This window comes from Musa acuminata, chromosome BXJ1-6, assembly GCF_036884655.1.
Source record: "Musa acuminata AAA Group cultivar baxijiao chromosome BXJ1-6, Cavendish_Baxijiao_AAA, whole genome shotgun sequence".
NCBI lineage: Eukaryota > Viridiplantae > Streptophyta > Magnoliopsida > Zingiberales > Musaceae > Musa > Musa acuminata.
In genome coordinates, this window is record NC_088332.1 from 35,360,895 (window position 1) to 35,372,625 (window position 11,731).

Consider the following 11,731-nt stretch of genomic DNA (forward strand, 5'->3'; position numbering starts at 1 on the left):
GCTATCTTAGATTTAGAAAATGATGAAAAACCAACTAGATATGTCATATTAATATAGTATTCAAAGACTCGTTAAGCTACTTAAATATCTCATAATCGATAATGATTATAATACAACACTAAACAAAGTAATCATCTCAAATTTACTAAACTTATCTAATCACATGAACTTCTTATCGATTTATTTTATTATTAACAAATCAAAATTTACTTAATCCTTAGAGGGGTCTAGCCACAAGCATCCTCACATGATTCTTTCACCGGAACAAACTTACACGAGTTATGACATACAATTATTATTTACTTTTACTATATAGGATACAAAATATAAGTGTTTATTGTCATTGGAGTACTATCAGATATATGATATGAATAAATAAGACATGATCCCAAATAATTGAGATTTATGATTTTATCATTATTATTACTATTATAGACTAAAATGAGATACCAAATATATGACAAATGTGAGCTACTGGAATACAAAATTTTTATCATCAAAAGAAACTCTCTCTGATTTCCTCATCATATTTTTTCTCTTTTAGACATGAAAACACATAAAATAAATAATTCAAAATAATTTTATTATCATGTCGAGTCGAAGATCAATATTAATAATATTGACCTTAGCAGATCATAATCTCATGACACTGATCAAGATCATTACTAGGTTCCAGTTGACACCAATAGAACTTAGGTAAGCATAAATGGTGAGAGAAGAACACATGTTTCCTCTTTGAAATATGACTCTTAGCACAATGCCAACATCTTAAAAATCGAATTTTTCTTACCCTACCAAATAAATGAACCATTGTCAAGTCCGTGAGGAGAAACGAAGCAAGAGGAGATGAAGTGGAAGGTTCCGCGATACTGTGTTATTTCCATACGAGTCTGAAAACTCAACCGTCCGATCATGACTGCAGATATTGATGGATGGATCAACGGACGGTGGATCACAGATTAGGTAAGTCAATTAGGGTTCCCGATGCGATGCTATAAAACGCAGCTCCCTCCTCATAAGTCCATCGACGACGGATCAAGGCTCGGCGCGACCCAGCGTGAGAACGGCGAGCGAAGAGAGATGGGGCATTCGAACGTGTGGAACTCGCATCCGAAGAACTACGGCCCCGGATCCCGAGTTTGGTGAGCGATTTTGGTTCTCCTTTTAGATCCCGTGCCTTTCAATTTAAGATTTGTTCTCCCTGTTAAGTAATTTTGAGATTGCTGATAAAACCTGGATGCGATCTCCGTTTCTTCTTGCCCGCCGCCCAGATGATGTGGTTGGTTTAAACATTGGAGTCAAAGATGAGAATATCTAACGTTGTCCTTAGTTTTGATCCTACTCTGTTATCGGGAACTTGTTCATTGATATATCTTGCTTCGTGTGTGTAACTTTCAAATTGACTTTTATTCATTGATTGATGCACCTTCAAATTTTGTTTGCTTTTCAGCTGTATTATGTTTCGGTTTCCGAAAACTCTGTTTCTGTCATATTACAAGAACATGTAAAGAGAAAAAAGAAAGGAATTTTGACAATTATAACCGCATAGTTTGGAGCGGAAGTCGGATGATTCAGCAAAAGCTGGTCTTTCTGGCAATTATGTACGACAGTATTGGGTGTTGTACTTTGGCTTTTAAGCGATTAGTGATAGATAGTCAATATGTTTTGAGATTCGCGTCACTAATGCATCATAGTGTAATTTTTGTGTTATTCTGAATCATTTTTAACCTAATTATTATTATCTTTCTCTGCAGCCGTGTTTGTGGGAATCCTCATGGATTGATCAGGAAGTATGGGCTTATGTGTTGCAGACAGTGCTTCCGCAGCAATGCCAAAGCAATTGGCTTCATTAAGGTAGATTTGTATTCTCTTAAATGCAGCTGAGACCAGATCATTGCTTGTCGCGCTTCTGAATTATTCTTTGTGCTTTCTGGATGTTATCATTTAGTGGTTAAAGGATTTTTTTTTTGAGTATTTGATATATTGTTGGATGAAGGGATTTGTCTTTGTTGGTGGAATTAAGTTTACATGTGTAAGATTTGTTTTTTTCAGTGTTGACCATTTTAAATAAGCTTCTTATTGTAGTGCTTACTTATGTTTTATCTACTCTTGCAATCATCCTCAAGATACTTTGTTGAAGGATTTGAAGACGATGATAAGTTTAAGAATTAGCTATCTTTCGGTTGTATAGGTAGGCGACGCAGGGATAGGTCTTTTTGGATATTGTCACATTGAAAAATCTGTAAAATAGAATTACTATGTTACAATGTTAACATTCTGCTAGGTCTTTTGTTTGTCTTCATATCTAATTTCACCATGGATCTATTTGACTATTCTGGTTTCAGAGATAATCATTTGAAGCATCAGGTAGGTATCAGTGCTGTTATTTTCTGACCCAAAGTCCATTTTTAGCTCCTTGTTATTTTTCTATGAGCTCTTATTTTCAAATCTATCTTCTATTCTTGTTTTTACCATTGAATACCACCTAAGCCCATCTTTGTATCTGTCTTTTTTTTATTTTTTATTATTGAGTATTCCTAAGTTGATTTTGGTTCTCTTGCTGTTTTCCAGGAGCTTTTTCTTCGAATGTATCTTCTATTCTTGTTTAGCATCAAGTGTTGACCTTTCTTTAATTTTTTATATTGATATATGTTTTGGATGCTCAGATTTAGTTTTGTTCCATGCCTTTTATGCTTGAATTTGCATCTACTGATCTATGTCCATGTGGAGATGTTTCTAAAAGAACTTGAATATCTTCCAAAGTGTTTCCTATTGTGGATTTGCCTTTGACTTTGTGAGGAACCTGCAAATAATTCAATGCTAAAGAAAGTATCACAATTGAAAAATCATGTTCTGTTCATTTTAGGTTTTAGTCTTTTTAGCGATTGATATTTGCCTTGTTATGTGCAAGTGTTTTGTAGCTTGATAATGGAGGAAATATCAAATACTTCTGCAGTCCTGTTATATGTGGTTGTTAAATGACCTATCGAGTTTGAATTTTTGGTGTTGACATCATTTACCTCCAACTTTAATGATTGTTGAAGCAATAAGTATTCTTGAAAGGTGTTCTTGTAGGGCACATGAATTGATTTATGCTTGTAGATGGTGATCAATGTTAAATGCTCTCTTAAATGTGAGAAGTCAATGCATTCCTTTCATTCCAGGTTTGAGAACCATGCAGATAACATAGTTAACCGGAAAAGAAATTTTGTTCGTATCAATGATGCATTTGTTTTATGTTCCTTTATTGATATGGTTAAATTAGGTGTGATTTCATGTCATTGTGAAAACATAAAATTTCAGTCCTGTTATAGTTAGATTTCACTAACTGAAAATTTGAAATTTGAAATTACATTATTTAAATATGTGCTGCTTAGAGAACCGGGCAATCGGTATATGTTGCTTTCTGATTTTTCTTATGTTCATTACACTACATTTTCTCCTTGGTTGTTTTTGGTGTGTCATGATGCAATCTTTGATGCATGTCTTCTTTTGTTTTTGGTTTGTGCAGTACCGCTGAAGAGGTTTGCTATTGGTAGGGATGGAGGCTGTGAAATTGAAAGGAGCTATTTTATTTCACATGTTCTTTTTCCATATGAACTCTGGTAATATGTGTGATCTGCTGGATTTTGTTCACCTATTGAACCCTTAAAGACAGTTGGAACAATGTAGTAAGCTAAATTCCAATGGTTTTATCACGGTTATCGATGCCATCTTTGCTAGGTTTTGACTTGGTTAAGACTTTTATTGGAATATATTTTAACCATATGAACAAGTTGCACCGTAATGTTATAGATCGTTAATGGTTGCTTCTGGACTTCAGGTTATTAGTAGGGCACATTGAGGTCGATGGCTCTTTATATATTTTTTAAATTTTATCCAGTGAATATGAATTTGTAGACTTAGTTTGGTAAATTGCAAATATCTTTCAATTTTTCTTGTTGGTGAGTTGATGATTAGTGCTAACTAGCTTAATTGGTAATATTTATCATATCATCACAAGGTCATTATAATACATATATATACATGTATATACATACATATATAAAGTTGGAAAAATTGATGATTCTAATCATGGGTTTCATAAATTAAATTATTTTTATTATTTAAAAATAGTTTTTATTTTTAAATAAAAATGATAAAAATAATTGTTTGAATCGAAATCGGAGACTTCAGTTCAGATTCCAAAACCAGCTCTTTGTCGATTATATTCAAATTCTTGATTTTAGGAAATTGAAACCACTAATTCTGAAACAGTAGTGACGTCTATATTAAAGGATGCGATGGAGTATGGCGATTGCATTACCGCCTGCAATAAAAAGGGGTGAAAGGAGAGATTTCTTTTCGAAGGTTATGGGGCTTCAGTTGGCGACGACGTGTTCTCGCGATCGATCACCTCTTCTTGACCGTATAATTGCTTTGCAAGCAGATTGGACGCTTTATAAAAATGTGCTCTTATATATATATATATATATATATATATATATATATATATATAAGAGCACATTTTTATAAACTATCTCGTGTCTTGATGGTGGTGGTTGCGTAAAATAAATAGGAATACCAAGAAAAAAAAAGTATAAAAGAAAAAAAAAAAACTTGATAGTCTAGCAGAAATGATCGAGGGAATAAGAATCTGATTTGGAACCCCACAACATGCATACGTTATAGCAACATGATAATTAAAATCAAAATTTTGGCAAAAAAAAATATGGCCTGTTCATAATAGGGCAGAGCAAACAATTCTTAAAATTAGCTTCACTAGTTGAACTTGTAAGAATCAAGTCAGACCTGTCTTTGAAGATGCCAAAAAACCAAACTCTGCTGATGAAATCAATCAGTAGTATATTGAAAGCGTGCGATGATGAGGCAAAGCGGAGTTTCGAACTCCATAGGACCAAAGCCAAAGATCCATTTCTATACTGAGCACCTGTGCAGTGAAATATAACTCACCAATTAGCTGTTGAAAATAAACAGGACCACCATTTACAAATAATAGATCTATGGATAATAAACAGGACCATTTTCATCCTGAATTGTCAATTTATGTCGGCAATTTAGATACCTGTTTTTTGAACTTTGATTTGATGAGCTCTCTCATTTTCTCCACAGCATAAATAGAGCAAGCACGTATCTCAACTTCTTCCTCACTACCAGCGCAAACTTCAATTTTTGAGTCGATAGAGTCGGACAAAGCTGAACTGTACTTCAATATGCCAAGCTGCCTCAGGACAGCAGGGATGATATAGTCGGCAAATATTGTGATGGAACTAATGTCATTGAACTTTCCGTATCCTTCACCCTTGAAGGCACCCCATAAATCAGCAACAAAGATCTGTGCCCTCTTGTATAAGAAAACCTGGTGACCTTTGTAGAGAGAATGATCTCGAAAACCTAGTTTCCATCATACAAAGTCAATAAGATAAAACTCTAAAAGGACAAGAGAAACATAAAAAAGCAGTAAAAGCAAATGTTTTAGTATATGGTCTTGGTGGAATGGCTTTCGAGCAAAATTCTTGCCAATGAAGTTAATAAGATAAAACTCTAAACAGACAAGAGAAACAAAAAAAAGCAGTAAAAGCAAATGTTTTAGTAGATGGTCTTGGTGGAATGGCTTTCGGGCAAAATTCTTGCCAATGACTCTTGAGGCTTTAGGTGTTAGCATCAAATAAGCATAGATATGACACACAAGACTACTGCCAATCGAATTCACAAGCATATGAAAAAAATATAATTTTTTTTTAAAGACATATAAAGTACAAATTATAGTTCTGAAAGTTCAGTAATTTATAATCCTATGGACACTCGGATAATTTGAAGGATGCTGAACTTTTCGGTTCATAGATTAGTTTATTAACAGTGACATTCAAACAAAAGAAAAAACTGTTGAAATAAATAGCCTAAACTGGCAATGTTTGTTTTTCATGATCATGAGCTTGGAACATTGCATTCAAATGTCTAGTGTGGAAAAGCAAAAGAGTCACTCATCAAAAATACTATCCCTCAAAAAATCAATTCATATTAGTAGGCAAAGATGCATCTAGCTATAGATGATGTTCTCCTTTACAAGATAAATGGCCTAAACAGTTCGTATATTCAATGTTACAAGATTAGTGCACAGCATATATTTCTTTCTGACGCTTAAATAAATGATATAACACTAATAAAAAATATTAAAAAAGAATAATTCATGCTGATAGAAAAAGAAGCAACTACTTATGCATTAAACATGTGCATGACAAATTACAGAAAAATGAAATTAGTATGATTCATCAGCTTACAATTGTACTATATATATATATATATATATATATATATATATATATATATATATATATATATATATATATCTTGACTACTGCAGGAACTTCTGCTATCGTAGCAAAACATAAAGATTCTAGTTGATGATTATGTGTTTTATTACATCAACTACCAGCAAAGTTGTGTGTAATAATTGAAATTACCAGCTTAACAGACGAAAGATGAAAGAACAGCAGCAGCTTACCAGGAAAGTTGCTTGTAATAATTGAAATTAAAGATGCAGCAGAATTTTTGGATGCCTTAACAAGATTAGCTGCCTCTCCTCCAAAGTTTCTCTCAAGTTCCAGACCTACCTGAAAGAATTAAAGAAAAGAAGGCAGAAATGATTGTTAGCTAAACAATCTTCAAGATAATTTTGTGTTCTACTAGAAATGGAAAGTAATGTGACCAGAAAATTAGAGACCAAAAGAAACACAGGAAACCTATAACAAGGACCTTTTAAGCATGAGGATGAACAATGAAAAACAAAAACAGTTTTACAACACCGGTGTCACAACAATTCCAAAAAAATCTGCAACATGCTTAATTTAAATTAGTCGGCAAAGAATATTACCTCGTGCAGCAAGCGAACTCGCTCCTCTTCTAGTGGAAGTGGGCGTGACCAATTCAATAGTTCACGCAGTTGGGGACCTAGTATATAAAAAACAAGTTCCATAAACTGTTTACTGCACTAGAACATCATATTTTCTAACATAAAGAAAACACTACAAGAATAAGAAGTTAGATTTAAAGAATGAAAACTCTGAGCTACTATGTTTTAGAAATATAAGCAGCAAGAACACAAAGTAATACCAGTGTACATTTGTAAACGATTTGCATCAAGGGCATATTTATCTTTCTGCAGTGAAGCCTTTAAGCCTGATGCTAAGTGATCATAGATTAATTCTTCATCTGCTTAGACAAAATAATGGGAGCTTAACATCAATAAAAGCTTGTTGGACAAAATGCATAACATAAAAGGCATGTATCACGGAATGCTCATAAAATCAAACAAAGACATCATGGAAGCATCCCACTTGCAAGGAGAATCTCATCGAAGACAAATCAGTATCATACTACATTAAACTATTTCATGCCCTTGAACATAGTTGAAGCCAAGAAAAAACAAATCAGTTCATTCAAAAATATTCAGTTATTAGATACCTTTAAGTCACATTTTCCATGCCCAGTGATACTTAAAAAATTGCTTTTCTTTATTCATGGTTGTGCGATTACTTTACCCTAATAAAATTACATAAGAAATTGCCTCTGGTTGACCTTGTTCACACATCTTGCAAATGGTACTCAAAATTTATGAAAGAAATATAGTTAAATTCTTTTTCTCTTGAAGATGTATATCATTACATGTAACAACTAAATTCCACATTCGTTGTAAAAACTAACCAACATAATCAACATATTCAAGGAAGAAGAATAGAAGTACATAGAAGAACACAGAAAACAGTAAATGATACCAAAGACATGTAAGAGCATTTTTTATCATGGTTCCATCATGTATAACATGAATAGAGCACACCTAGATGTACTCAAGAACATGTTTTAATATCAACTTAATACTATTGTTGCTGAAAACTTGAAGTACACAACTTAGAAAAATGGAGCTAAAGGAAGTTTTGACCGTAGATGATCAAGTTAATCAATTTTCCTATTAGATTCCTTTAGAAAGATTACTAGAAGAAAAGAAAACAAAGGGTCAAAGCACATAGATTTAGCTTAGATAGTGACATTTGTGACAATTACAAATAAATGCTTCTTGTTATTAAGTCCCACATGTAGTTCAATGAGCTCATGGCAACACTGAGAACTTCAATGATAGGAAAAGAACTGATTGAAACTGGAACTAGGAGGATGGTGCCTTTTAAACATTTGAAGAGGCAAATCATGGAAGGCCAAAACTAGAGCTCACTGATTCATTACTAGATAAAATTCTGTTCTTCACAGCAAAGCTTTAGAAGATATCATATCATGGCTTTTCTTAAGTTGCTTGCAGAAAAATTTCATCGAGATGGGGAATCATGCATCAGAGATCAATAGTACTTTGGCTAATAAAGAAATTCATCCTGCAATTTCACAAAAACAACAAGCATTAACCAACAGTGAAATGACAAAAGAAACTATAGAATCATCTCAGAGCATAAGGTATTCAAATACAGAATTATATTCATCATTGGACATGAACATTGAAACACTGCAGGAAGTTATAAGCTAAAAAGTTGAAATCATTTATTTATCAGACCAATATGATCAAAGTACTGACAACATATGACCAACCAAAACTTGAATAAAACTTGCATATTACAGCAGCTAACTTGTTGAGGCATAAAAAGAACATTACAATAGCCACAAGCAGAAACTGAGAGGAAGAAAGAAAAGAATATTATAATAGTCGGTGTACTATGTTTAAGTTAAGGATGGCATACCTGGCCAAAAGCAGAAGTTGAGTGCATCAAGAACAAATAAGTATTGAACAGTTAGTGGCCCACCATCGAAGTAGTGAATCCCTTCAAAATCCCATTTCACTTTCGGAACTGAACCTTGAATACTATCCACAGCTTTCTCAAGCTCTAAAAGAACAAGGAGTAAGAATAATAACGAAGAAAACTTAAACTGAAGTTCAACAAACTAATGATGACATGAAAGGTCATCCCAGTAAGAAATATGGTGTGCATGCTACTCCCTGGTCAGCATGATATGCACCAAAAGAATCTTTGGCATGTTGGTATAATCATGGTGTATATATATGGTGCCTACAGGGTGCAAATGTGGATATCACATCTTGTAATTTTTCTTTTCTTCTTTCCAAGAAAAATCAAAATGTGATTTATTTTGACATGTGTAACCTATATAGGTTATTATTTGTCCTTCCGAGCCAATAGGCAAGACATGGATACCTCATTAGAATGAGTAATACACAAATGCACCTGTGCACTTGATGTGTATGTGCCAAATATTGTTAAAATCGGTAAAGTACAAGAACAAAGTTAGATTTAGATATTCGATCTTGTACCTCGGTAAGTGACTGGAATCAGATGACAATCAACATGAACAAACTAGAATAGCCCTACAACAATGATTAATACAAAAGTAAAGGGAAGTAATATGGTAGCAACTGTTGAATCAGAACAACTCTTTGAGCTCAATCACCTTGAACCCCGACAGTAGGAGATGTTTCAACATAACCCAAGGTTATATTAAAATTTGTAGCAACTTTATCAAGGCCTAAACATTCTAATCCTGCCAGAGCCCCAACCACGATGCATGAAAATTCAAACACTTAGAAATCAACAATTCCAATCAAACAGTGTATGTTATTTGTAGGAAATTTATTAAGGCAAAATTCCCATCGAGTATTCATTGATGTTGCTACCGCTGTTAACTTTGATGCCACGGCAATCAAGTGAACAGGGTCTTGTTAGACGTTCATCTACTAAATCGGATATACAAAACCAGGGAGTTGGAAATAGTTGATTTTTTTATATATTTTATTGCGTCAATGCAACATTCATATACATGGGTGCAGTCAAAGGACAATGTGGTAAAGCGTTATTTGGCTTTGGCCTTCAGATATGACAATGGTATCCTCCAAACCTTTCGACAAAGAAGAAAGGATAACTAGACTGGACAGTTCAAACTTATCACATGGCTTGCTTACACCATAACAAAATCATCTCCATTCATGTTTAATGATGGACGTTTATGCATTTTGCTATGTCAATGATACGAAAGAATGGAAGGAAAGGGAAAAAAGGAATCCTGATGACTATAATTTAAGTGCAGAAAGAAAGCCCGAGAGAGCTCAATTTGACTCCTAAAAAGAATGCTACTAAAAATTCATTTTACTCACAAAATCCAGAGATGGAGACAGAAATCAATCACCAACACATGATTCCAAGCAACAAAACAGAACGGAAACCAGAGTAAACATCCATGACAGCAGCATGCGGATGCATTTGGGATCACTCACCCCACCATTGTTTAAAATAAAGGACAAAAAAATCTTATCTATTCCTATTTGGATGACTGCCTGCCATAAACGCACAAAACGAGCGGAAGCAGAAACCGTACAGGACGCACGCAAAAAGACGGATTCAGTCGATCAAAATCCACCCCTACGGAACCCCAACCCTAGAATCAAGGAGAACAGAAGGGCAGGGAAGGAGAGCGCCGACCGAAAGAGTCGACCATCACATGCGTGGCGCGGTTGGCGACCCAGGCCGTGGTGGCTCTCACCTCCTCCATTTGATGATCTTCTCTCTCTCTCTCTCTCTCTCTCTCTCTCTTGATCTGTCGCTCGCTTGCGCGCTTTCGTTGTATGCGATCGTTTCGAATGGTGGGAGCGTCGAATCCGCCGAGATATATGGCGGCGGCGCCCGAGAGACGAAACCGGTTCTTCCTTTTTCCCTCGTAAGGATGTAGGGAAATGACCCAACTGCCCTTGATCTTTCTGTGGACTGAATGTGTTGTGAGCCGTCCATTCTGGCCCGATCCCCACCGTCTTGGGAAGTCTCGTGTTATGTCCTGCTTTTGTGGTGCGATTCTTTGGCACGTCATCGTCGTACAGTAAATGGCGAGGAAATATTTTCTGCCACAGTTGGAGGCGGCGCTGCAAAACATTTTGTAGGACGTCAACTTGTTTTGATATGAATAGGTAGAGACATCCGACTACTAACTTAGATGTTCCCAATTATCGATTTCGGTTCTATCGAATTTAAAATCAAAATTATATTCATTCGAAATTGTAAACTCTAAACTTGTAACTTCTGTTCTATCAAATCTGAATAGAATCGATTTTAATTATATAAAATTTAGAATCAAAATCGAAAAGATTCAATTCTGAGTTAGTTCGACTCACCGGTTTCGATTGATTAAAAGAAAATTATTCTATCATATTCAAACATAAACAATTAGATCATCGATTCATCAATTTCATTCAATTAGATCATCGATTCTTCAATTCATAAATAAAGAAAATCATTGGGAGTGGAATGAATGAGGATCATAGTGGTGGTGTCATATTGTTGGTGTAAAATATTTCTAGTATCATTCATTGTATAAGCACCAAAGAAACTTAAAAACTTGTTTGGGTTATTTCTGTGGTTTATTTAATGAAAGGATGACTTAAGATGGCTTTACTGCATGCGACTATGAAATGTGCTAAGTGAAGAAGATTCCTCCAAGGTGAAAAGAATAGACAGTTTAAATGAAGAAAGTATTAATCTTAGGCCAAAAAACGTATTCTTTATAGTTCTTTGTTTTAAAAGATTTACCATATTCGATTTGATAGATTAAACATTTTCAATTGAGATTTGATATAGATGTGATGATTATATTGATTATAAAAATCAAATGATGTAGGATCTTAGGATCGTCGTATAGTGTTAACTGATTTTTTTATTATCCGAATCGAAAG

At 34.4% G+C, this 11,731-nt stretch overlaps 2 protein-coding genes across 2 annotated transcripts; one reads left to right on the plus strand and one right to left on the minus strand.

Moving 5' to 3' along the window:
* The first annotated feature begins 969 nt into the window (after positions 1-969).
* Positions 970-3,722, plus strand: LOC135676748 (small ribosomal subunit protein uS14-like). Its single transcript, XM_065188260.1, has 3 exons — positions 970-1,142; positions 1,755-1,854; positions 3,512-3,722. The coding sequence occupies exons 1-3, from the start codon at positions 985-987 to the stop codon at positions 3,518-3,520; spliced, it is 267 nt and encodes an 88-aa protein (XP_065044332.1). The 5' UTR covers positions 970-984; the 3' UTR covers positions 3,521-3,722.
* Positions 3,723-4,617: 895 nt separating this feature from the next.
* Positions 4,618-10,700, minus strand: LOC135676749 (uncharacterized). The gene is made up of 7 exons (XM_065188261.1): positions 10,491-10,700; positions 8,742-8,885; positions 7,114-7,212; positions 6,875-6,951; positions 6,506-6,614; positions 5,066-5,394; positions 4,618-4,930 (listed from the first exon to the last, which is right to left on the minus strand). The coding sequence occupies exons 1-7, from the start codon at positions 10,558-10,560 to the stop codon at positions 4,838-4,840; spliced, it is 921 nt and encodes a 306-aa protein (XP_065044333.1). The 5' UTR covers positions 10,561-10,700; the 3' UTR covers positions 4,618-4,837.
* Positions 10,701-11,731: the final 1,031 nt, after the last annotated feature.